The sequence below is a fragment of the Spermophilus citellus genome (genome assembly GCF_964194105.1).
Source record: "Spermophilus citellus genome assembly, chromosome: 5".
Taxonomy (NCBI): Eukaryota; Metazoa; Chordata; class Mammalia; order Rodentia; family Sciuridae; genus Spermophilus; species Spermophilus citellus.
Window position 1 is genome coordinate 58,141,654 of NC_138186.1, and position 26,633 is coordinate 58,168,286.

At 50.4% G+C, this 26,633-nt stretch overlaps 2 protein-coding genes across 2 annotated transcripts; one reads left to right on the forward strand and one right to left on the reverse strand.

The window, feature by feature from the left end:
* Positions 1-308: 308 nt before the first annotated feature.
* Positions 309-16,357, forward strand: LOC308650182 (guanylyl cyclase-activating protein 1; the record flags this gene model as incomplete). The annotated part of the gene is made up of 4 exons (XM_081296191.1): positions 309-509; positions 15,052-15,201; positions 15,547-15,640; positions 16,127-16,357. The coding sequence occupies 4 exons, from the start codon at positions 309-311 to the stop codon at positions 16,288-16,290; spliced, it is 609 nt and encodes a 202-aa protein (XP_081152317.1). The 3' UTR covers positions 16,291-16,357.
* Positions 16,358-17,967: 1,610 nt separating this feature from the next.
* GUCA1B (guanylate cyclase activator 1B) lies at positions 17,968-26,159 on the reverse strand (the record flags this gene model as incomplete). The annotated part of the gene is made up of 4 exons (XM_081295641.1): positions 17,968-18,095; positions 18,803-18,926; positions 20,321-20,470; positions 25,953-26,159. 4 exons carry the CDS (start codon positions 26,157-26,159, stop codon positions 17,968-17,970), a joined length of 609 nt encoding a protein of 202 aa, XP_081151767.1.
* Positions 26,160-26,633: the final 474 nt, after the last annotated feature.

A 26,633-nucleotide genomic window follows, 5' to 3' on the forward strand; every position in this document is an offset into this window, starting at 1 on the left:
AAGAGAGGATTAGGAGACTGCAAACTAGGTAAGAAAATCCTCTCACCTACAGCTCAAGGCTGTAATCCTGGGCCTCTGCTTCTCTAAGCTTTGTTCTGTTTCCACTCCTCCTCCCATAGGCTGCAAGGGTTTGTGGGGGATGTCCCCTCGCTCTGGGCGCGGGCCGTGCCCATTTCCTCTCTGCTCCCTCCTCTCCACGTCTCTTGCTCTGACCTGGAGCACTCAGGCCTGTGAGGCAGGAGGGCCAGCTGCAGGAGGCCAGGCCTCTTGGGTGCAGGGGTAGCATCGGCCTTCTGCAGGCAGGGGCCATGGGCAACGTGGTGGAGGGTAAGTCTGTGGAGGAGCTGAGCAGCACAGAGTGCCACCAGTGGTATAAGAAGTTCATGACCGAGTGTCCCTCTGGCCAGCTCACCCTCTACGAGTTCCGCCAGTTCTTCGGCCTCAAGAACCTGAGCCCCTGGGCCAGCAAGTACGTGGAGCAGATGTTCGAGACCTTCGACTTCAACAAGGTGGGCAGGGGCCATGGGGGTGAGGTCCCCAGCCTTCCATACCTCTGGAGGCCTTAGCAATCTGGGGGCAACTAAGAGCAATGGGAGGAGAGTAAAAGTGACCCCTGGGAGAGTGACTTCGTATGCAGTGGTTGTGATTTGGGAGGAGGACATTTCACATCCAAGGGGGGGTCAAGCACCTACTTTGTGGTTCATGTTTGCAGTACTAGGGAGGAAGCTCAGTACTCTACACCATCCCCAGCCCTCTTTAGTTTTTATTTTGAGACAAGGTCTCACTAAAGTTGCTGAGGCTGGCCTCAAACTTGGGATCCTCCTGTCTCAGCCTCCTGCGTTGCTGGGATTACAGGCGTGCACCACCACATCTGTCTAAGCAGCTACTTTGTATCAGGTCCTAAGGGCCCAGAAATGAATGAGACCCTGTCCCTGCCCTTGCTTTCTAGAGGGAAGACAGAGAGGCCCACAAATTAGCCAAATCAGAGGCAGAATCTAGTGGCTTTCTCTGCCTCTTCAGCACACTGAACAGCTCGGTTGCTGCCCAAATAGGGGTGAACACTTCCAAGGGAGTCGCTGAGCACCCATTTGGGACTGGTGCAAAGACGCCTAGATGCTCAGGAGGATGTGGGAAGAGTAACAGCAGAGGGCAGGATGGGCTGGGCTGGGCAGATCCACCCTACCGGCTCACCCATGGTGTTCTGTGGACACTAGGCCTGGCAGTGGGCGGGGTGGCCTGATAACTGGGGACAAAGTCATATCCAGCCCCAAAGTACCCAGTGACATCAGCCCATCTTTTCTGAAGTGAGTCCGAAGGTCCAAGTGGTGGTCCAACTGCATGTTTCTCTAAGCCACGCCTGGATGCTCTGGTGAGGACTTCCTGCGAAGCCCAGGGGGCCAGGAAGAGGGAGCCTGAGCCTCTGGGTTTCGTCCACTGGGTGACCTGGAGCCAGTCTCTCCCTTCTTGGCTCATTCACCGGGATCTGCCATGGAGGGTGGGGACATTGGTGAAGGTGTTGGTTGGATTCCGGTAGTAAATCTTCTTTTATTTGGGACAATTCGGTCAGGTGTAGTGGTGGGAGCATCCAAACCCACAGATTCAGTACCTACCCTGCAGGCCCCCTCTGCTGACTCCCACCCTGGCCGGCTCCTCCCTTGAAAGGTGAGGTTGCAATGATGCATGGCCCCGGGGCTCGATCAACAGGCCTGGGAGAGGCTGCCCTTGCTGCCTGGGGGGTTCAAACGGGTTTCTAGGGAAAGCTGGGGCTTGGCAGCTATTTAAAACTCACTAATATGTGGGGATAAGGGGCCAAAGCAGATTAGGGGCTTTGAGACTCCACCTCCAGGGCAGTATCCTGTGCCTGCGGGTTTTCCTGATGGGGAGCAGGGAGCAGAGTCCTGGGTGGTGGCACAGAGACTAGGAGAGATGCAGGCATCATGCTGGCCCCACGGAATGCCCAGAGGAAGCAGCAGTCAGTCCTGAACAGGAGGGGCGGGGCGGGGAGTCAGAGGTTGAGCTCCACCACCCTACTCCTGAGCACCCCAAATGATCTCATCCTGTCGCCTGCTAAGGAAACCCTCTGGGTGAAGACATAACTGCAGAAAGACCCCCCAACTCACACATACGGCACCAGGGAGGGACAACCCGTCACCCTGGATTTATCCGTCAGTCTAATGCCTCCTCTTCAAGTGTAGTCACATACAAGTGCCATCTCTATTGTCCCACCGAAAGTCAATCAACTTCTGGTTTCTATCCAATCTGGCCTGTTCAGATGCCACACACATGGCCTCTGTGTTGCTGTGACCCTCTAGAACCCTGCTTAGCTCACAACTTTCTCTGCTGTGAGTCTCTGCTCAACATGTGCCCTGATCTCCTGGTTTAAACCTAATTAAAATGGGATCTGGCCAGGCCACACTTATAATCCCAGCCGCTCAGGAGGCTGAGGCAGGAGGATCGCGAGTTCAAAGCCAGTCTCAGCTACAGTGAGGCACTAAGCAACTCAGTGAGACCCTGTCTCTAAATAAAATACAAAATAGGGCTGGGGATGTGGCTCAGTGGTCAAGTGCCCCTGAGTTCAATCCCCGCACCCACCCCCCAAAAAAAGAGAATAACTGGATCTGGCCCCTGCTTCCATATTTCCCAGTCTCCACTTTCCTGCCAAAGCTCTTCTCATCTTTTAGTACCAGACATTAAATACCATTTAGCCACTATGGTATTATCTGTCTCTCCTGCTGGAGTGTGAACTCTATGAACCCCTTTACTTCTTTCCCAGCACCTAAGACACTATCTGGAACATAGTAGGTGCTTCATAAATATTGGTTGCATGTTTAAAATTATATACAAAAATCATGATTTTATGGGTTACTTATATACCTTATGACATTAATTTAACTGTGCTATTATTTTGTAACACCAACATCTCTCCTCCACACCCACAGAACAAATTCCTGGGCTACACTGTGTTGACTCGTGGGCATCAGCAGGGTGCCGTTTAGACTGACCAGGAAGTGAGACAGGGCACTAGGAACTATTCATGCAGAGAGGAGTTAAAACACGGATGTTTAATAGATAACCTGAGGGCCTGTTTTTGTAAATGAAGTTTTATTAGAACACAGCACACTCGTTTATTTAAGAATTATGGCTGTCTTCATGCCAAAATGACAGAGGCTGTTTGGCCACAAAGCTGAAATATCAACTCTCTGTCCCTTGACAGAAATAGTGTGTCAGTCCCTGGATGAGAAGATGGCCGTACCCCAGGGCATCGCACCTGATGCGTAGGGATGAGGGGTGCAGCGCTGTGAATGCAGCAGGTGACTGGGGACAAGCATATGCCTTGCTTATTGCACATCTTGCCTGGCCCCAGCTGTGCCTGGCGACCACACAGGAGCATGCAGATGGAGGTGAACACATCTGAGCACCAGTGTAGGATTTAGGAGACTCAAGGCGTTGCCATTCCATCAGCTAATGGCTCTTGACTTCATCTTCTCATCTGAAATGGGGACAAAAATACCCAGCTCCAGGAGCACCTGTGAGATTAAATGAGCAAAGGAATAAAGTGCTGAGCACAGGAAGCCCACACGAAGCACTAAAATAAAGAGCATTGCTGTGGTGTTAGCGCACTCAGGCCATCCCTCAACCTCAAAAGCACATGTTGTCATTCTCCTCTTAGGGCTGAGGAAACAGACTCAAGGAGGCCAGGCAGCCTGGGAAAGCTCACCCTTCTACTAAGAGGTGGCTTAGGTCTTTTGGGCATAAAAATCATGTATCTTCCATTAACCCTTGTAGCCATCATCATCATCATCATCATCATCGGCAGGACTGGGGATTGAACCCAGGGGTGTCCTGCCACTGGGCTCCATTCCCAGCCCTTCTTATTTTACTTTCAGACCCAGTCTCACTAAGTTGCCCAGACTGGCCTTGAACTTGCCATCCTCCTGCCTCAGCCTCTCAAATTGCAGGGATTACAGGCTCGGGCCGCCATGCCAGGCTCATTATTATTATTTTTTATTACAAAAGTAATTAAAGCTCATTGTAAAAATTCCCAGCAATACAGAAACTTAAACATTGAAAGCAAAAATATCCTCCCCCATGGGAAAAAAAGTTTTCTTGCTGATCCAAGATGGTGTCGTAGGGACCTCGCTCCATTCTGACAACAACCCTGGGAGTCTGGGTGAGCAGTCCGAGTGAGCCTCAGGTGTGTGTGTGAAAGCCCTTCAAGTGCCTTAAGGAAAAGTGAAATTATTTGTAGGAAAACGGCTGGAACATGAGAACGTTATGTTAAGCTTAAATGAGTCAAACTCAGAAGGTCAAGGGTCATATGTTTTCTCCCACATGTGAAAGCAAGAGAGGAAAAAGAACAAGAAAGGTCACAGGTGTGTGTGTGGGGGTATCTCATGAAAATGGAAGGGAGATCAGCAGAATAGAGAAAAGAGACCAGGGGGAGGGGGAGGGAAGGGAGAGCAGACAGCCTGGGGAAGGTATTAGCTACATTTCATTATTAGGCCGAGTGCACATACAGACATGGAACAATGAATCCCACCATTATGTATGACTATAAGGCACCAAGGGAAAAAGTGGGGGGAAAAAGAAAGTCCTTGGACATGGTGAAGAACCACAGAGATGTTCACTACAACCCTGATCCGCATGGCGGGCTCTGAGTGAGGAAGGCCTTGCTTAAGGCCAAAGGCCAGCACAGACCCGATCTCAGGGATCATCAGTCCTGGCTCTCCACCTCCCCGTCAGACTCCCCTTAAAGGCTTTCAGTGACAATGGCACCAGGTGGCCCTTCCTGAGGCAGCTCTGCCTGTCAAGGGTTCTTAGGGTTACCCCAGCTCCAGCTCTCCATTAAGTCCTGGTTCCACTCGGCTGTGAGTAATGGAGGACCCGGGCTGAACCTCAAGTCCCTGAGTTCTGCCTCAGTGCTTCCTCCCCTGCCTCGCTCACCCTTTCTGTAACCTGCCGGCTTTCCTCTCCCAGCCTCACTCATTTTGGAGGTCGTGGGGAGGAACAGAGCGGCAGGAACAGGTAGAAATTGAAAGAATTCCCCACGCAAAGACACTTCGCCGGGAGAATTCCAATTTTATTGCAAAAAGCTGTGTGCTTATATAGAACTAAAGGGGAGATGGTAGGGCTTAGATAAATGGCAGGCCACCCGTTTATTGGCAAGTTCTTCCAGATATCAGCTCCCGTGCCCAGGAATTAGCTCTCATTGGGGCTAAGGTTCCCCGCCAGCGAGGTTTGAAATTGGCGCTGGCGGGAGAATTCACAAGGGCGGGAACTTTTCGCGCCACTGCAGAGAAGAAGAAGGTAGGAAGGAGAAGTCCTTAGGCGCCATGTTGGGGTTTTTTTTCTGGGGTACGGCTGCCGTTTATACTTTTCCCAACATTCCTCCCTTTTTGTTTTCTTAGGAATTGGGGCGTCCTTTGTCAGATCCGGCTGCTTCCTGCTGGGTGGGGGCGCCTTAGGGCCTAGAAAGGGAAGTGGAGGAATGTTGGGGGGCAGGTCTGGGGATATCATAGCAACCAGAAATAAAACCCAGTGGCTATAGACAGCTACTTCCGTAGGGGTGAAGTCTATGAAAGTTCCCTGAAGCCACAAGTCGTGGATGGCATCGAACCAGTCCTGGATGGAGGAGATTGTTGGTATCAGCCACTGGTCCTGTAACAGAGACTCTAGGAAATACTGGAAGCGTTGCCTGGACATGGCGTCACCAGCACCTGAAGAAGATCAGAGCGAATAAAAACAGAATGAAGATAAAGATTAAAGCAAAGGTCAATTTCTGGCAGAAGTTCTATGTTGGGGGACTGACAGAGAAGAGGCCAAGGGCCATGAGGAGGCTTAAAAGGACATAAAGACTCATGAATCCAGGATGGCAGATTAAGAGGTTCTTTGGGCTCGTTGTCTCCCGCTGTCTGATGTCCATTGCATTCCATCGTGCCTGGTAGGGAGCCTCAGCACTGAGTGAACTGTTCTCTTGGAGATGTTGGGGGTTCATCGGTCATCAGAGGCTGGTAGTGCCTAAGCAGAAGCTGGTTGAAAGTTTGATTAGAAATTTTCTGCAATTGAGTTTGAAGGAACTTCATTATGCACGGCAAGAGAGCACAGAAAAGGAGCATCCCAATAAGGGGCCCCAAGATAGGTAGTAAGTACGTGGCAAGAGAGGATTGGAAGAACCCCGTTATGGGATTAGAGGAGGTGGGTTTGAGCAATTGGGTCGATAATTCCTGCAATTTAACAACATTTTTTTCTATTAGCCCAGACTCATTAACATAGTAGCAACATTCCTCTCTGAGGAACAGGCATGTACCCCCTTTTTCTGCAGTGAGAAGATCAATCGCTCTTCGGTTCTGTAAAGCCACTTGTGCCAATGAAGTAACCTGCCGCTGCAAGGAGCCCAGAGACTCAGCAGTGGTATCGAGTGCTTCCTGCAGTTTTTGTTGCAGGTCATTGGATGCCCATAGAGCATGACCTAGAGCTCCACCAGAGAGTCCGAGACTCGCCACTGAGGTTGTTAAAGTGAGGCCTACCAGAACCGGCAGAAAGACTGCCCTACGGGTGCGGGAAGGCAGAGCCAGCTGTCGGAATTCGGTGGGAGTATACAAAGACAGCTGAGGAACTACAGTAACCAAGAAACAGGTGCCAGAGACATTGATTGTTGAGGTACTTAAAGACCCGTTACACCAGAGGAAATGTCCAGGTTGTATGAACGCAGGGCTCGATGGGGTGCTATAGCTCAAGGAACAAATGGGTAAAGGATTCATTGTTGGCGGGTGGAAACAGATGAAAGGAAATGAAGTATTGGTGGAATAACTTTCCCATAGTGGGATACGTGTCACGTGTAGGGGTTGTCCTTTCTTAGAGTGTAGGTTTCTGCTGAAAGTGTAGGTTTCTGCTGAAATATTTCCTGCTGCTAATGGGACCGCTGCTAGAAGTGGACGACTAAGTGAAGCACAGAGAAAGCACTGAGAAGTAGGCACAGAAAGAGGGGTGGAGTTTAATAATCGAAGAGTTTGGTGTAGCAAATTGAGCCATGTGGGAGGGAGGCCTGAGGGGGCTGAAGGCTCTGAATCCTCTTTGGATGGGCTATGGATAAGATCTCGAAGTTTTGATTCTGACTCCTTGATGTGCTCGACTACCTGGATGGTTGCCTTAGGTGGCGTAATCAGGGTGCAGCCGACAGTCATCCACCCTGTGGGTCTGGCTGAGGTTGTCCGAGCATAGACAGCAAACTCAACACAGTCCCAACGTTTGGCCTTGGGGTCAGGTATGTCTAAAGTATACTATCCATGGTTATCGGATGAAGAGCCTTTATGCCATTTTAGGTAACTAGAAGTCCATCCTACAGGGTAACCAAGTGAGTGGTAAGAATAGCTACCACGTTTATCATGGAACCTGCATGACCAATAGGGGCACCCATTATATATCTCAGGCCACCAATGGCAATAGCCTTTGGTTTGATCAAAAAGGAAGCAAATGAAAGGCCAGTTCCAGCTACCAGGGATGAAGGTCCTGGAAGGTGACAATTTTAGGGAAATAGAGGTGCAGTTGTGGATGAAGCAAGTAGTTGCATCCACTTCGCGGACCTTCTGCATGCCATGTTCTGAGTATCGTTCCCAAAGAGTGAATAGATACATGGTAGGAGAGGAGGGTAAAGACCGGTCCCGACAGAGCACAGAAAATAAGCAGAGAGAGAAGACTGAGGTGTTGGGAAAGCTCATTGTGCCTTCTTTAAGAGGAATTGGGCTGCGGGGAACACCGTGTGAGCCGCAACTTAAAGGGGTGAGATGGGTGTGGAGAGCAGGAGTAAAGGGGAGGTTCAGGAGGTGATTCTTGGAGTTCCTCTGGGGTGGTCCTGTCATCAGCAGGTGGGGCCTCCTGATGATATGGCTTCAACCTAGAAATGTAAATCCAGGGAGTGAGACGGTTGTCTGGTAAGGAGAGTTTGGCGGCGGTGGGGGTACAGAGAATGACAGGATAGGGGCCTTCCCATTTTGGGGTAAGAGGCCCTTTCTCCTCTGGGGTATTATAATAGACTAAACTTCCAGGTGTTAAGGGAGGAGTGTTTGGAGAGGAGACTGGGTCCGGAAGAAGCCAGTCCTGATATTTCCAGAGTTCCGAGCGGAGATGAAACAAGAGAGGCAAAGACAAATCTCGGGTGAGAGGTCCTTGTGAAATGACCAACCCAGGGGGTATGAGAGGTCTTCCATACATTATCTCAAAGGGAGACAGTAAAGATGGTTTCTTAGGGAGAGCTCTGATTCGAAGCAAAGCCAAGGGAAGGAGTTTGACCCAGTCTAAGTTTAATTCCATTGTCAATTTGGTAAGGACTTCCTTTAGAGTCCGATTTACCCTTTCCACTCTCCCTGAAGCCTGGGGGCGATATGGACAGTGGAAATGCCACTTGAAGGAGAGGGCTTGAGAGACCTTTTGTGTGATCTTAGAAATAAATTCAGGACCATTGTCAGATTGTAAGGAAGTGGGCATACCAAACCTAGGGATGATGTCTGTCAGTAAGATTGAAGCTACAGTGGAAGCCTTTTTATTGGAAGTGGGAAATGCCTCAACCCAACCGGAGAAGGTGTCCACAAAGACAAGGAGGTACTTAGTGCGCCGTACTGTGGGCATGTTGGTGAAGTCTACCTGCCAGTCAGCAGCAGGAGTGTGTCCCCGAGCTTGGTGGGAGGGGAAAGGTTTAGGCCTTAAAGGAGTATGAGGGTTGGTCCGCTGACAGATCTGACAATTAGAGGCTATATTCTGTAGCATGGCTTTGTCAGAGGGGGTGAGGGAAAAGAAGCTCTGAAAAAAGAGGGTCAAAGACTGAGAGTTGGAATGGAATAGAGTATGAAGGAACTCGAAAAGATCCTTGTTCTTACTGGAAGAAGTAGGGGCTTCAGATGAGCTGTCTAAAGTGGCCATTATATGTCCCCCAGGGGGGCCATAATTGGAAGTGGTAGCAGCCATGCGTGCCGCCCGGTCAGCCTTGGCATTGCCCTCAGTGATAAGAGAGCCGTCCTTCTGATGGGACCTACAATGGACAACTCCCAACTGGGTGGGTAAGTGGGAGGCCTCTATCAGATTGGTTATAAGAGCCGAATTAGTGATTGCATTACCTTTGGTGGTAAGTAGGCCTCGCTCCTTCCATATTGCAGCATGGGATAATAGAATATGGAAGACATACTTTGAGTCAGTATAAAGGGTGAGGGATTTGCCTTGAGCTAGAAGGCAGGCACGAGTGGCTGCTATGAGTTCAGCCTGCTGGTTGGTAGTTCCTGAAGGCAGAGCTTTGGCCTCTATAATCTCAGTGGCTGAAACTACAGCGTATCCAGAGTAATGAGTGCCATTCTGCCTAAAGGAACTGCCGTCAGTGAACCAGATAAGGTCAGGCTTGGTGAGTGGTCCCTCAGAAATGGAAGGATGACAGGGGAGGAAATCATCTAAGGTTTCCAAGCAATTATGAGTTGGAGTGTCAGACGTGGGAGTCGTTGGGAGCAGTGAGGCAGGGTTCAGTGCAGAGCAGGGGAGGAACGTAATATTAGGGTTTTCCAGAAAGGAAGTGAGGAGTGACAGAACTCTGGATGGAGGAAGGGTTTGAAGGCCCTTATAAGCTAAAAGATCCTTCAAGTGATGTGGGGAGTGGATAGTTAAAGGGGCCCCAAAAGTCAGCTTAGAGGCTTCTTTGTGTAAAATTTGTCCAGCAGCCAGAGCTCTTAAGCAAGGGACCCACCCACGGATGGTAGGGTCTAGTTGCTTGGACAAATATGCCACAGGTGCAAATGTAGGCCCATAGTTTTGACCTAAGACCCCAAGTGCTTGCCCCCTTTTTTCATGGACATATAGATGAAATGGTCTTGAAAGATCAGGAAGGTGAAGGGCAGGTGCCTTTAAGAGGAGTTGCTGAAGCCTGCGGAAGTGGTAGTTGGGGGAGGAGGCAAGAGATTCACTAGGGGGTCCCTTTGCTAGGTCATACAGGGGTTTGGCTAGAAGAGAATAATTTGGGATCCAGGCCCTAAAATAACCTGCTAGTCCTAGGAATGATAGTATTTCGGCTTTCGTATGGGGCACTGGAAGATTAGAGAGGAGTTGCCTCCTATCCAGTGTTATTTCCTTTTTCCCGGGTGTAAGGTGAAAACCAAGATAGGTGACAGAAGACTGGGAAACCTGGGCCTTGTGGGGAGACACCCTATATCCCTTGTCTGCTAGGAAATTAAGAAGCTGGGCGGTGTGGGATTGAGAGTGTTCCCAAGAGGGACTACATAGAAGAAGGTCATCGACATATTGAAGGAGAGCAGAGTCAGGACAGGTGGGGTGAAAGGATGTGAGGTCCTGGGCAAGAACTTGGCCAAAGAGATGGGGGCTATCCCTGAATCCCTGTGGGAGGACAGTCCAGGTAAGCTGACAAGAATGGCGGGTGTGAGGGTCAGTCCATGAAAAAGCAAAGATATCCTGAGATTCTGAGGACAAGGGAATAGAAAAGAATGTATCTTTCAAATCTAGGAACAAGAAGTGGGTAGTAGTGGCAGGGATCTGAGAGAGGAGGGTGTAAGGGTTGGGCACTAGTGGGTGGATGGGGACCACAGAGGAGTTGACAAGGCGAAGGTCTTGAACCAGCCTGTAGGACCCCTTAGGTTTTTTAACTGCCAGAATGGGGGTGTTGAAAGGAGAGTGTGTAGGCCTAAGATATCCCTTTTGTAATAAATCTTGGATGATGGGTTCTAATCCGAGGAGGGCTGTGGTTGTGAGTGGATATTGTGGTTGACTAATATATCTTGAAGGGTCCCGTAAGACAATATGAATAGGACTGCATTTAGCCATAGAGGGTGTAGTTGTGTCCCAAACCTCAGGGTTAACTGGTTTAGATAGTTGTGGAAGCGTGCGTGAAGGAGGTGTATCTGCCCCTAGGAACATCATGAGGAAATGAGAGGTAGGAGAGATGTGGGGTGATATGTGAATGGTGACTTTCAATAGTGAGAGTATGTCCCTTCCCAGAAGGGGAGTGGGGCAATGGCTCATAACGAGAAAGGAGTGTGTGAAGGACAAAAGGGATCCCTGCATATAACATGATAAGGGGGGGGGTTTCGAGGGAAAATCTGTTTACCTCCTACCCTGACAATAGGAGTTTTTGAGGGTGTGGTAGGACCCCAATACTCCCTCAAGACCGAAAAAGTGGCACCAGTATCTAAGAGGAAGGTAATGAAGCGTCCATCCACGAGGAAGGTGACCCTAGGCTCTTGCTTCTTGATGGTAATAGTCGGGAGGGAAGGCCCAGGGCTCCGTCAATCCTCCTCTGCCAAGCCCAGGAGAGGCTGGGGTTGCCAGGCAGCTGACCAACCTCCCTTCCGGGTTGTTGTGCAGTCCGCCCCCCAGTGTCCCCTTTGGTGGCATTTTGGGCAGGGGGTGGAGAGTGTCCTCGGCGAAGGACAATCCTTGGCCCAATGTCCCTCCTTACCACATTTGAAGCAAGCTCCAGAGGGTGTCTTATTAGGACGGCGTGGTGATGACCTTCTCTGAATGACCTGGGCCAACATTTGGAACTTGGCATTTTCAGCCCTCTGCCTACGGTGTTCACTTTAATTCTCTCTACCATGAAAAACCTTGAAAGCGACAGCGAGGATTTCGGTCTGAGGAGTAGCAGGGCCCTGTTCAAGCTTTTTAAGCTTGGCTTTAATGTCAGGGTAGCTTTGGGCCAGAAAATATGTCATTAAGACATGACGACCATCAGGGGTTTCTGGGTTGAGGTTTGTGTACTGTTGAAGGGCCTTGGTTAGTCTATCCAAGAATTCTGAAGGTGTTTCTTCCTTTCTTTGAATGACCTCCTGCACCTTTTGAAAGTTAACAGCCTTGCGGGTGGCCTTTTTCAGGCCCACCAAGAGGCAGGATGTAAAAAGGTCACGAGACTGCAAGCCTTCAGGGGTGTTATAATCCCATAGGGGATCCTGCTCTGGGACAGCATGAGGGCCCGTGGGGTGGTTGGGATTGGTCCTATGATTTTCATCAGCATGGGCTTGGGCTAGCTCCCAGACCCGTCGCCTTTCCTCGGGGAGAAGTGTATTGGCCAAGAGCATGTAGATGTCATGATGAGTGAGGCTATATGCTTGCAGGACCCATTGAAACTCCCGAATGTAAGTGGTGGGGTCAGTGGTGAATGAGCCTAGCTTCCTCTCTAGCTGAGTAATGTCCGACATGGAGAAGGGCACGTGGACTCTGATGACACCCTTGGGACCAGCTACCTCACGAAGGGGTGCGATTGTCTTGGGGGTGGGAAGGAGTCCCTTAGACCTGGTAACAGGAGGACTGAAAGAGGCAGGCGGCGGACAGGAAGGAGAGAGAGGGGAAGGGGGTGTCTCTGTGGAGGAGGAGGTGGAGCAGGCAGAAGAGGGCGGAGGGGAGGGGGATGAAACGGAAGGCTGAGGATCCGTGGAACCAGGCGGAGAGAGAAGGAGCAGATGGGGCTGGGGGATAAGGTGGGGGTTCATCTGCTAGGTCGAATGAGGAAGAATCTGCGAAGTCAGGAGTAGAAGTAGGGGAAGGGAGGGGTTTGCAAGCAAGGAGGACTTGAGAAGGAGAGCAGGAGGAGCAGAGAGCAGGGTGCTGTGCAAGAAGGCTAAAACCTTCAACGCAGGGAATCTCCCTCCACTTTTTCAGACGCTGGCAATAGTTAAAAAGGTCTCGAAGGAGGTTTGGATCTAAGGAGCCTTCTGGAGGCCAATGATTGCCATTATCCAGTGGATATGTAGGCCAATCTTGGGTACAGAATTTGATTAGAAGTTTGGGCTTGATGTCTGGTGTGAGGGAGAGTGTGGCCAGATTTTTTATTAAACATTTGAGAGGTGAGGCTTCAGGTACAGACGAAGAGGTGCCCATAGTCACAGGGAGAGATGGAAGAGAGAAAGAGAGAATAAGCATAAGCGAGAGAGACAAAGGGAAAACCCGGGCTGGAACGGCTTCCAGGAAGCCCAGGGCGAACGGGGGTCAGGTGGGCGTCCCCAAAATGACCAGCTGTCGCCAGGAACTACAGAGGGCACTACCCGGTCGTCACCAGTGAAGTGCGATCTGTGAGACCCAATGGGGTCGGAGCCACGGGCAACCTGACGTCAGGAAAGTTTTCAACCGCAGCGGAAAAAGTCAGTAATGAAAACAGAACTCCGAGTTCCAGGCTGGGAGTTCAGTTTTCCCCGAGTAGAAAGGCAGCTTCAGCCAGACACAGCAGCCCCGCAGGAAACAGCAACTCTAGCCGGCAGCAGCGGCAGCGGCAGCGGAGAAGGAAAAAAACCATAGAACCTCTCGTGTAAACTCAGAAGCCTCACGCCCCAAAGGGAAACAGATCACCAGAGGGTCCACTGCGACCAGTAAAGGTCTTAGTGGTGTGAATTCCCTCCCCCCACCGGGCGTCTTGAGTGTGCCGGAGGATCACGGTCACAGCTCCAGCTCTAGCCCGAAGGGAGTTGGCGAGCCAGGGTCAAGGGAAGCTTACCTACGGTCGGATCAGTGGTGAGTGCAGGGAAGCTGGCGTCTGAAAACAGCGGACCAGGGCGGAGAGTCTTCGGCGGAGCAGGGGACGGGGCTCTTGTTGGAAAGAGCTCACCCGTATCCTCACACGGGGCACCAGAATGAAAGAATTCCCCACGCAAAGACACTTCGCCGGGAGAATTCCAATTTTATTGCAAAAAGCTGTGTGCTTATATAGAACTAAAGGGGAGATGGTAGGGCTTAGATAAATGGCAGGCCACCCGTTTATTGGCAAGTTCTTCCAGATATCAGCTCCCGCGCCCAGGAATTAGCTCTCATTGGGGCTAAGTTTCCCCGCCAGCGAGATCTGAAATCACAAGGGCAGGAACTTTTCGCGCCACTGCAGAAAAGAAGAAGGTAGGAAGAAGAAGTCCTTAGGCGCCGTGTTGGGTTTTTTCTCTGGGGTACGGCTGCCGTTTATACTTTTCCCAACAGAAATGGCAACCGGTGAACTTTTAGGGGGCCCTGGAGAAATGTCCTTCAAGATGTCTTGTGCCACCCTTCTCCATGGTCAACCCTCACAAGACAGTGGAGGCATCACCTCCCCTGTCCTGCCCTAGCAGAGTTGGGGTGATTCCATAACGCCGGGGTGATTCCATAACGCCGGGGTGATTCCATAACGCCGGGGTGATTCCATACTGTCCAGATGTGTTGCGCTGAATAGATATCATGATGAAATAGTGATCCCTTTATAATAATGGCACTAATCAAAATAACAGTATTTACTGAGTGCTTACTATGGACCAGGCAGTGTTGAGTGCTTTTACATGTGTGAACTCATTTAATCCCATAGAATTAGGTCTGGTTCTAACTTTTACAGGTGAAGAAATCAGGGCCATATCAAGGACCACATTAAGCCCTTAGTCTCAGATTCAGCTTAAACGGCGGGTGGAGCCAAGATTCAAACCTGCACCCACCACACTGCACTCTCAAGAAGGGGTGTGTATTTTACCGAGCTCTGAATCCTCACAGTCCATCAGAACACACAGCGGGTGCTCAATGAAGTAGGAAGCACCCATTTGAGAAGGGGAAAGGTGCTCCTTGCCTCCCTGTCTGGCCGCTGCCCCTACCCCAGCTCCTATCTCCAAAACGCTCTCTAGTCCCTGGGTACGTTCTTCCCGCTCCCACCTACCTACTTCTCTCCTGTGCCCAAAGGCCAGCACAGACCAGATCTCAGAGGTCATCAGTCCTGGCTCTCCCCCTCCCCGTCAGACTCCCCTTAAGACTCATGTTTGAGAACCAAAGGGAAGCAGCTAGTGACAACTAAAATAAAAATGACTGTGAAGGAGAGTGTCAGCTCGTCACACCCAGTGGGTGTTGGATTATCGGATTTGATGGGCAGTCTCTGGGGCAGGCAGGGTGGGCTATGCCTGGCCCCCAGGAGGGTAGGAGAGTGGTGGCGCCAAGGGAGAATAGCTTGGAGGGGACAGAGCTGGCACCCTGGCCTGCCTTTGGCACTTCCAGTGGTGAAACCCTGGCTGAGGTGGGCGTGGCCCCGGTGGGGGCGTGGCCCCTGTGGGCTCACAGCCCTGCGCGCTCTGGCAGGACGGCTACATTGACTTCATGGAGTACGTGGCGGCGCTCAGCCTTGTCCTCAAGGGGAAGGTGGAACAGAAGTTGCGCTGGTACTTCAAGCTCTACGACGTGGACGGCAATGGCTGCATCGACAGGGAGGAGCTGCTCACCATCATCCAGGTAACTCTAGGTGCAGAGGGCTGGGCCAGGAGCGTGGACAGCGGGACCCCGAGCTGAGAGCTCGGGGAAGGATCCACTATCTCAGGATTGAGACCGAATTTGGGACTCAGGATCCGGGCGATAGTTCTGACCCTCACCAACTGCGTGACCTAGGCTGTGTCGTCTCCCCTTTGTGGGTCTGTTTCCAAGGGACTATAAAAGCTCCACTCTTAAGTCCCAGATCTGTCTGAGGCCCAGGGCACCATCGCCTCCGCTCTCCACAGCTGTTGGGAGCCAGAAAAGCTCTTACTCTCCCCACCACTGAGAATTAAGATGGGACCTTCACTCCTGCCTTTTTCCTCTCAGGCCATTCGAACTATTAACCCCTGGAGCGACACGACCATGACTGCAGAGGAGTTCACAGACACCGTGTTCACCAAGATTGACGTCAATGGGGATGGTGAGGGGGCAAGGAGGGACTTCCCTGGGGAGGGGTCCCAGGGATAGTGACTTCCTATGAAAGGTGAAAGGAGCAGGAGGGGAGGAGGAGGCACAAAAGTCCCTCTGCAAGTCACCTCCTGCATCCCTCTCTGCCCCATCCACAGAATTAGCTCTTAGGGATCCCTGGACCACACTTTCTGGTCTGTCTCTGACCCTGCCCCTTGCAAGAACTCTGCTCTGGCTTTGCTCGGGGTGCACACCTGTAATCCCAGAGATTTGAGAGACTGAGGCAGGAGGATGGCAAGTTCGAGGCCAGCCGAGGGAATTTAGGAGACACTGTCTCAAAAGCAAATTTAAAAAAATAAATAAAAATACAAAGGGTGGTACTCAGTGTAGAGCTCCCCTGGGTTCCATCCCCATACCAGGGAAGGAAAATCCAGCTTTAGGCCCTGGCCAGCAGACGCGGACACCCTTCCCACCGGGAATCCCTTTTTTTGTACCCTAGGGGAACTCTCCCTGGAGGAGTTCATGGAGGGCGTCCAGAAGGACCAGGAGCTCCTGGACACGCTGACACGAAGCCTGGACCTCACCGGCATCGTGCGCAGGCTCCAGACCGGCGAGCCGGATGACGATGTCCCTGGCAAGGACGCCACCGAGGCCGCCGGCTGAGCCGCGCCCAGCTGCTGCTGTCTGGGGGCCGGGGCTACACGGTGGTGCCTGGCGTCGCTGTTGTGCTTGTCTTAATATTATATGGGGTCTCCCGAATCCAAAGGCTCGGCTCACCTCTTTGGGGTCCAGGGTGGCAGCAGGAGGGGAGGAGGGGCAGAAGTGGGACCCCTTTCCTGCCCCTCCCTTGGATCATCCCAGACAGGAAAGTCAGCCAGGGCCTGAGCAGCAGACACAGAGAGAAGGTGGAGGTCAATGCCATGGGCATCCTGGGAAAAAAGGGAGCTGACATTGCTGCTCCTTCTCTTGCTGTCTGCTTCTTGGGAAGTCCTGAAGATCAAGGGTGTCTGTAATAATTAGGATGACTTTCCCCAGCTTTGTTCACATGCCACCTGTGTGATTTGGGGCATGTCTCTGTCCCACCTAGTGTATTATTTTTAAGCAACCTTTTTTTTTTTTTTACCTGAAATTGATCTCTAAGGGACCTATGAACATCATGTGAAATATCATACCATAAGTCCTCAGGTTCAATAGGTTTGTTTTATTTTTTATGCATCAACACACAAGCATATCTACCCAAGGTAAAGCAAACATGCTTCCAGATCCCACCACAAACCGTCTCACAGGGTAACACTGCTCAGGGTGCTGGTTTCCACATTCTGTTCTCAGAGGTGTCTCTGGAGTCTCCAGAGGTAGGAGGGATCTGAGCTCCCAACCTCCTTCAACTAGAAGGTCTCTCTTTTAGTGTCTATATTAGGGTTGTACAAGAGTTTGTATAACGGAAAAGAATGCCACATCTAAAAACACGACAATCTGAAAACTGCTGTCGAATCCAAGCTGCACAAGGTTGGGGAAGAGAAATGGCCTTCTGGAGTCCCATGGCCATTGGAGGCAAAGTCTGGCCTAGAACTTAGATCTGCAGATCCCTGATTCTCCCCAGAAGCAGAGAGGGTTCTCCATCTTCTAAAGGAATGGAGGAAGGTCCCTGTTGGGGATGTGGGGGAGAGGTGGAGAGGGTGGATAAAGATGGAGGGTGGGGGAGAGGGTGGGGGAGCAGGGCTGGAGGGCAGCACCAGGCAGGGCTCAAGCAGCCCCTTTCAGCACAGCAGCCTCTACAGCGGAGGACCACAGCCTGCCATCTTATTTTCTGAAGTTTCCCTTGTTAACACCCCTGATGAGGACACCTGGGGAGGAGGTGGGCAGGGTCCTCCCTGTGGGCACTCCTTGGGATCCCCACTCCTACCTTCTCTTCAGCTTCAACACCTCCCAGCCCTGCTTCCTTCCATGCTCTCTTCCACTCCGTAAGTGTGTGGTCCTCATTCTGATTTGGTCTATGGGGCCTCTGCTACTCAGGTGGCCCCTGCTTCCAACTGAGAACACCTAGAAATCGGAGGGGCCCTTACAGTCTCCTGGCCAAGGCATATTTTCCCCTGAGCCACCATGGGGGCAGCTGAGTGCCATCAGCCCTGCAGACTGGGCTCCGCCCCATCAGCCCCTGCCCACCAGGGAAGGACTGTGCCCTTCCTGGCCCCACTCACTCCTGCCCAGGGAGTGCCAGCAAGTCCGCACCAGGTAAAGCGTGGGCAGGAGCAGGATGGCCCAGGGACTCTCCTGCTACTCTGAAAACTTGGGTGAGCCTGCAGTCTTGGAACTGCCACAGGCTTCCCAGGGCCTGGCCCCTCAGAACATGGCACTTTTCCTTCTCTGCTGAGTGATCCAGCCACTGGGATTCATGTCCATCTGCAGCATCTTCATCACCCACTTGTCACAATGGGCACCGTCCACGAACTCACTCAGGGACAGCCGACCTGAGCACGGGGCAGGAGACAGGGTCACTGGGAAGAAGGCAAGACCTGGAGCTGGGGGCAGGACAGAGACCTTCCCTCCTAAGAGGCACCTGCCCCTCTTCTACAGACCAGCCCACAGAATCGAGTCTAGAGCTTGTGGCTGGTCAATGCTCTGATTCTCCAGGAGTCTCCTGGGGCCTAGAAGAGGCTTTCTTGACAAGGGACTGTAGCTTTACTCTTGCACACAGCACCTCTCAAATGCTGAGCGTTCCCTGAAGACTCTTTCCAAGAGTGTCCCAAGCCAGTTCCCGTGCACAGCACTGGAGGGCTGGGCCCTGAGCTGCAGGGCCGGGAGCTCAGTGGCCTGAACAGACGCCTCCCCTGCCAGGCTCTTACTCACCCTCCCATTTGTTCCCCTCAGCCACTCTGGTTGTCTTCACTTTCCAGGTGAGGAAACCGAGGCCAGGCTGAGGGGTTAACCTCCAAAGTTCCTATTCCTTCTGCTCGCTTGCCTGGCCTCCTTTGGTGACTCCTGGGAAGCTTTAATCTCTCACAAACATGTGCGCTGTGTGATGCCCTTTGGTATTTCATGTCGTCCTCTCCTCAGCCAGCTCACCCATGAGAATATCAGCAGTTGGGAAGTGGCATATTGCCACTTGCCATGGCATTTGGCCAGGAGGTGGGGATGACGGGGAGCAGGCAGCCTACCCGGTAGCTCCACCCCTTACCGTCCCCATTTTCATCCACCAGGTAGAAGATCCTGTCCACGACCTCCTCCTCGGGTGTGAGCATCTGGCCCTGCTGCTCCGTCTCTGTCTCGACGCGGCAGGCTTTCTTCAGCTTGTAAATCGCCTGCCAGAGAGGAGAGGACTCAGCTGTCCTGACAGGACACCCTGCAAGCCTCAGCTCTACCCACACCCCTCAGTGCCACCTCTGCAGCGCTGGCCCCAGGCCATGCATCTTAGTGTCACAGGAGCCAGATCTAAGCCAGATCCAACCTGTACCAAACACCAGTTGTATTACCCCCTGGGGACTTCCTGGCCTCAATCTGCCCTTCCCCAACACCATTTCCATTCCCACTGCCATCTGCAGAGGGATGGGATGACTAAGTCACCAACAGTTGACACTCCAATCTATAGAAAAATAAATAGAGATGCAGAGGAGGAAAAAATAATTTAGTGTCATCTTTGTATGTATAGGTGTCAAATAGTGTGATGGGGATACAGGGCTGGGACTGGAAGCAACCTTCTCCTTTGCGCTGGGTCCTTGAGATAATATGAGATGACATTTGCAAAGGTACCAAGTAAATGCAAAAGAGATGGGAAAACTTGAGGACCCTCCCTGGACCCCATCTGGGTGCTGAGGACAGAAGCTGCATGGTCTTGGTCTCTGAGGCCTCACTGCCCAGTCCAGCACTGGCAGAGCACAGGCCCCACTAAACAGGCCCGGGGGGCACCTGAGGGGATGCCCTGAAATCCAGCTCCAGTACTTCCTATGTATGAATGTAGTTCTGGGGATCCACTGGCTGCCACAGGAAAAGTGTCGGGAGCCTGTGACACTAGATGCCACCTTTCCTCCTTGATCATTCCTGCTGGTTGCCTATCCGTTTTGTTCGTTTTTTAAAAGAAACAACTTTGGTTTTCTCTAAAGCACTTGTTTTTTTATTTTATTAATTCCTACTCTATATTGTTTCCTCTCATATATTTTCTTTGGGTTTAATTTACTTTTTTTTTCCATTTTCTCTAGATAACGTCTTAGATCATTAGTTTTCAGCCTTTCTTATTTTTTTCATATAGACATCTTGAGACTGTGAATTTCTCTACAAACCCAGGTGCTCCACACGTTTTGTTATGTCATGTACAACAGGTGTGCATCCTGATTCAATTAAAACTACTGCGTGCAACTGTGTGTGTGTGTGTGTGTGTGTGTGTGTGTGTGTGTGTGTGTGACACAGACAGAGAGAGAGGTGGGTAGAGAGATAGGGAGAGAGACTAACGTGATTTCTCGGGGTCGTGGTATTGGGAAGGGTGTTGCCAAAGTTTCAAACAGAGATTTTTCTACTTAACTCTCGGCCGCTGATTTTCAGCTTGATTTCACTGTGGTCAGAGAACATGTTCTGAATGATTTCAGTGCCTCTTCCCAACCCCACCCAGAGGCTCTCTTCAGTGGGCCCCCCCGTGGCCAGCCCTCTGCGCCCCAGCAGTGCCTAGTCCCCGGGCAACCTGCTTCCAGGCAGGGACACCAACCTCCACGATTTCCAGGAGCTCCAGGCGGTCGATGCAGCCGTTGCCGTCCTTGTCGTAGATCTTGAAGGTCCACTTCAGCTTGTGCTCCAGGGAGCCCCTCAGCACAAGGTTCAGGGCCGCCACATACTCCAGGAAGTCGATGGTGTCGTCCTGCACGGGGTGTGGGTACTGCTGAGGCCCCTCCAGAGGGTGGCAGTGAGCTCTATGCAGGGTGACCCATCCCTAGAGAATCAGGGCTTTCCCTAATCTCTGTAACCTACATGGCCTCTGCATCATTGCGCACGCTGTTCTCCACCCCCAGACCTTTCCCACTGGCAGTGGTCACCCAACCCTCCCTGTCCCTAAGGCTCAGCTCGAGAGTCCCCTCCTCCAGGAAGCCTTCTTTCCTGCGCCATAGCCTCTGTGTGGGTCTCTGTCTCTCCCTCCCTCCCTGTTCGCAGGCTCACAGCACCTGCTGTATTCTCCTTAGTTTGGGGCCAACTCTGGCAGCCTCCCCTCCCTCCTGGAGAACAGAGAGGGCTGGTATTGCTTGCGTTTCTTCTCCACGCCTAGCTCAGTGCCACTTGTACGTAGAATTGAGGTCCTGTACATACTTATGAATCCTGAGCAAATGATCGACTTGATCTGAATTTGGGACTTCAGTAGTTTTGAAAGATCAGGAAGCAGGGCTCATTGACATCTTCCCTTGCATGCGCATTCACCCTGAGTGCCCAGGAAGGGCAGGCAGTGGCTCCAGTCCCCTCTCACCTCTAAGCCTAGGTGGACATTACATGGAAGGAGGGGCCTGTACCCCCACTCCATCCAGGAAAGGTAGGAGGAGGTGGAACGAAGTTGGAAATTGAGAACTGGAAGGGGGAGGAGCACAGCCTACTTTACAGATACCCTGACAAAAAATGAACCTTCTTGGGACAGAAATGTGACAGCAACCATTATTCCAAAAGCAGAAATCAAGAAACTGGAGAAGTAGATCCTTGCTTTTCTCCCCCCAAATGTGTGTGAGGTGAAGGGCTGGTGGTATGGAGGCCACAGAGGGTCGGCTGGGCCAGGGTGTCAATTATAGGAGCTCACTTACTCCAGGGTTGGGACTGATGCTCTCCAAATGAAAAACCTAAGCCATCAGCTTCCCCGGGAATATCATCATTCACGTGACTTTGGAATCAGTGAGGACATCAATGGCTCAGAACACTTCTGTCCCACTGGGTCTGGCCACTCAGGGAGCTTTAACCAAGGGGTACCCAAGTGGGCAAGGGTTGAGCAACAGGATAAAATGGCAGAGAATGAAGGAAATAGCAAAAAGACCGAGGAAAAAATAAGAGGAAAGTAACCCTAGGCTGCCTCAACACCGAGGGTTTTATTCAACATATTTTATTTATCATTCCTACAAATACATGGTTCTCCTGGCTCCCCTCCCCATATACTTACCTAATTGGGGTCAAACTATGTTTGTAGTTTTATTTGCTGGATGTCCATTTAATATCTTCTCATGTTTTTAAGAATTATATGAATTATCAATATTTGTGGGGCTTGGGAGTACTGGGCATTCCCTTCTGTGAAACATATTCCTAATATTTTATTTTTAAAAATATGCATTTATTTAATGATTTGTAGTAGGGAATAAATCCAGGGGCACTTAACCACTGAGCCACATCCCCAGCCCTTTTTATGTTTTATTTTGAGTTAGGGTCTTGCTAAGTTGCTTAGCGCCTTGCCAACTTGCTCAGGCTGGCTTTGAACTTGAGATCCTCCTGACTCAGCCTCCTGAGCTGCTGGGATTACAGGTGAATACCATCATGCCTGGCTCTAATATTTTATATTGCATAGGGAACATTGATGTGTATTTTTTTCTTACATATTTCTGATACTGTCTTTTCTTTCTTCCTTCTTCCACCTGTCCCTCCCTGTACTGAAGGTTGAACCCAGGGGCTCTACTACTTAGCTACATCTCCAGACTTTTTTCTTTTCTTTTTTTTTATTTTGAGGCAGGACCTTGCTAAATTATCCAGGCTGGCCTGGGAACTTAAGACCCTACTGCCTCTGACTCCTGAGTCACTGTCTAGTAATTTCTTTGGAGTAGATTCTTAAGCAGTGGTTATTTGTTTGGAAGGATATTTTCTTTTGTACTTATTATTTATTAACCTTACTACAAGCCAAGCACAGTGACGCATGCCTGTAATCCCAGTGGCTTGGGAGACTGAGGCAGGAGGATCACGAGTTCAAAGCCAGCCTCAGCAACATTGAGGTGCTAAGCTGTTAAGACCTTGTCTCTAAGTAAAATACCAAAAAAAAAAAAAAAAAAAAGGTTGGGATGTGACTCAGTGGTTGAGTGCCCCTGAGTTCAATTCCCCCACAAAACTTACTACAAACCAATCCTGTGTTTCTTCTTTAATAAAAATTGAGTATAAAAATGCTATTCCCGTTTTATAGATGAGAAATCTTAGACTTGGAGGTGCCCAAGCTACATGTCTCCTCCAGTTCATCAAGTTGGAAAAAAACTTCTGTTCTCCACTCAATGTTTCTCTCCTTCCTTCTTCCCTTCCTTCCTTCCCTGCTCCCCTCTCTTTTTCATTCTTTCATGGTGCTGGGGATGGAACCTGGGGATGGAACACATGCTGGGCAAGCTCTCTATCACTGAGCTACACCCCCAGTAACAAGGTCTAGCAAATGAGTTTGATGTCTAGAGGTACCAAGGAGGTAACCCCCACAAAACCCAACCCCCAACAAAGTCTCCAGGTTTCTAGATTCTCCCTCATTCTTTGTCCAGAAACTTTTGGTTCCAAACCACCTCTCTCAATGTGAGTCAGTGGAGAGAAGATGATTCATTATTTGCTTCTCCTCAAAGGGGAGGTCACTGCACACCCCAGGACCATTTCTGGGAAGCTTCTAGATGGTGCTAATCTCATCTGTTGTGCACAGACCTAGTCAGCTCCAATTACCCAGAGGCCTGTGAGGGGTGGAAATGTCTCATCTGCTGTGGAGTGGGGTGGGCGTGCCGTCTGCTCTGGGGGATTATATGCTTCATTTCTCTCTGAATGGGCTGTATTTGTGCACCAGCCCTGACCCCAATGCTGTTATACAAGAATCCCAAGTGACGTTCAGCTTTCACTCTCTCTTTCCTTCCATCCCAGGGTGTCACAAGGCTAATTCCGGAGAGACAGAAGAGAGTCGCAAGGGAGTAGAGGGGCAGAGACAGGGTATATCTATAGCTCTGTCTCCACCAAACCCATTTCATCACCCTGGATTTGGACATGTGAGATGGATCTTTGAATTCTTTTCATAATTTTTGTTCTAAAAATCTCAGACCAGTCAGGCGCGCTAGTGCATGCCTGTAATCCCAGCAGCTTGGGAGATTGGGGTGGGAGGGTTTCAAGTTCAAAGCCAGCCTCAGCAACTTAGTGAGGTCCTAGCAACTCAGTGAGACCCTGTCTCTAAATAAAAAACACAAAAAAGGGCTGGGGATGTGGCTCAGTGGTTAAGCTCCCCTGAGTTCAATCCTCCGACACACACACACAAATAAAATAAAAATAAAAATCTCAGACCAATTGTCCAGAAATAAAACTCTGATATCAAGATTCTGCTGAAGAGCTGGGTGGAGCTCAGTGGCGGAGCATTTGTCTAGAGTGCAGGGGCCTTGGGTACCATCCCCAACACGGGGCAAAAATGATTGTGCTAAGGCAGGGGATGGTAGGTTTAGAGACAGAGACTACATGGGAGAGAAAGAAGGCTAAGTCCCTGACAGAGGAGCTCAACACCTTCCAGGGAAGCTCTTCCTTACAGCAAGATGCTAACTACTAAAGAAGGATGGTGGAGTCAGAAAAATATCAACAGATGCCCAAACTGGTAGATGATGATTTGATGAGCAATAGTATATTTGCTGTCTCCAGGGAGATCCTGATAAGATACTTACTAATTGCAAAGAAAATACAGTAACTACCGTGGAGAAACCAGGAAGACACCATCTCCACCAAAAGCTTGAAGTTATTTCAGTCATGGGGTGGAACCAACATCATGCACTCCATATGAAGCCCTGAGAGGGCCATGACATCACACCCATGGCCTTTTTTACTGGAAGCTGAATCTCATGAGGAAATACTAGACAAACCTGAATTGTCAGATCCTCCACAAAATAATTAGGGCTAAAGCCTTAAAAAATGTCAAGCTCAATTAAAACAAAGGCTGAGATTGAAGCTTCCAAATTAAAGGAGACATGTCAGATAAATGCAGTGTGTGATCAGACCAAAAAAAAAAAAAAAAAAAAAAAAAAGAAGAAGAAGTCGGGCATGGTGGCACATGCCTGTAATCCCAGCAGTTTGGGAGGCTGAGGCAGGAGGATTGTGAGTTCAAAGCTAGCCTCAGTAAAAGCAAGGTGCTAAGCAACTCAGTGAGACCCTGTCTTTAAATAAAAATACAGAATAGGACTGGGGATGTGACTCAGTGGTTGAGTGCTTCTGAATTCAATCCCCAGTACCAAAAGAAAAGAAAGAGAGAGAAAAAGAAAGAAAGAAAGAAAGAAAGAAAGAAAGAAAGAAAGAAAGAAAGAAAGAAAGAAAGAAAGAAAGAAAAGAAAAGAGAGGGTTGTGGTTCAGCGGTAGAGCACTCGCCTTGTACGTGTGGGCCCTGGGTTGCATCCTCGCACCACATAAAAATAAGTAAGTGAAATAAAGGTATTGTGTCCTACTACAACTAAAAAATAAATATTAAAAAGAAAAGAAGTTATAAAATTTTAATTTTAATTTTAACCAAACTTGAATATGGATGATTATTAGACAATAGAAATTCAGTGTTGAAACTTCCTGATTTATTTTTTTGGTGGGCAGTATTGGGGATTGAACCCAGGGGCACCCTATCACTGAGCTATATTCCCAGCCCTCTTTATTTTTTATTTTTACACAGGGTCTTGCTAAATACCCAGGCTGGCCTGGAGCTAGTAAACCTCTCACCTCTTCTGGGATTTCAGCCGTGTGCCACTGTACCCAGGTGATCAAATTGAATTTTAAAATTAAATTCCTACATGTGTATACAAAATTTAGCTATCTTCTTAGCTGCCAGTGCCATTGAAGAGCTTAAAGAAGCCCTGGGTTTGGATGGCTTCATGAGACCCTCCATGACCTGGAGAGTGGAAAAGGACTTTGCCCAGGGATCCAGCCACTCTCCCAGGTGGCTACAGCCTCCTCTAGCACCCATGACAGGGAAGACCTGGCCAGCCTCAGTTCAAAGGACCCCAGCAAGGGGCAGCTCATGGTGTGTGCTAAGACATCTTGTCCCATTTGGGACATCTGCTTAGCTCCTTGGGTTTAGACAGAGAGGGGCTCTGGCAGGTGTCAAAACCTTAGGTCCTTAGACTACAGAGCCTCATCCAAAAACACACAAAGAGAAGCCCTGGACGGTCAGACACCTTCAGGTCTCAGAAACAGGATGCAGACAGCATAGGATAAATACTGAGAGAGAGGCAGGTAAGACAGAGGGAAAGGGACAGAATAAGGGGGAGAGAAGAAAATAATTTGAGGGAATTGAGACTGAGGAAGAGCAGAGGGCTTGGGGGTACAGGGGTTATCCTAGAGGATGCATCTTGGGTTCAAGGATGCCAAGGGTGACAGCTGGACTGGCCATAGGTCCTCCCTCCAGGCGGTCTTACCCCATTCTTGTCGAAGGCTCGGAACATGCCTTCTACGTACTGGGTGGCCTCCTCGTTGTCTGTGACCTTGAAGAAGCGTTTGAACTCGTGCATGAAGAGGGTGCCACTGGGGCACTCCATCACAAACTTCTTGTACCACTCCTGGAGCTCGGCCACGTCCATCTCCCCAGACGTCTCCACCTTCTCCCAGCTGAACTGCTGCCCCATCTTGCCCTGAGGAATGTCAGGGGGTAAAGGTCTGCGTCTTCTCTTGGGCCTCTGCTGACTGATTCCCTAGGCTAGGGCCCTCTTCCCCCCTCTCCTTTACTTGACCAGCCTATTCATAAGTCTCCTGGGCAACTAACATGATGGACAGGGTAGGGCTGACAGCCTGGGGGGGCAGGCCCAGACCAGCTAAGCTGCCCTAAGACCATTAAAAGATTCTTCTGGAAGGTCTGACCTCCAGTCTGCTAAGCCCCCTCAGCCCCACCCCTCTTGTTAGTTCTGCTAACCAAGCACCTAGGCTGACCTAAGAGGTCCCAGAAATAAAAGAAGGGAAGAAACAGGCAGATGCAGGTGGGAGAGAGGATGACAGGCTGGCATGCTCCCATCACACGTACTCTGCCTTCCTTTTTAATTGAGTACAGCAAGGCTCAGAGAGGCCCATCTTGGAGATACAGAAGACTCTAAAATCCAGAGGAA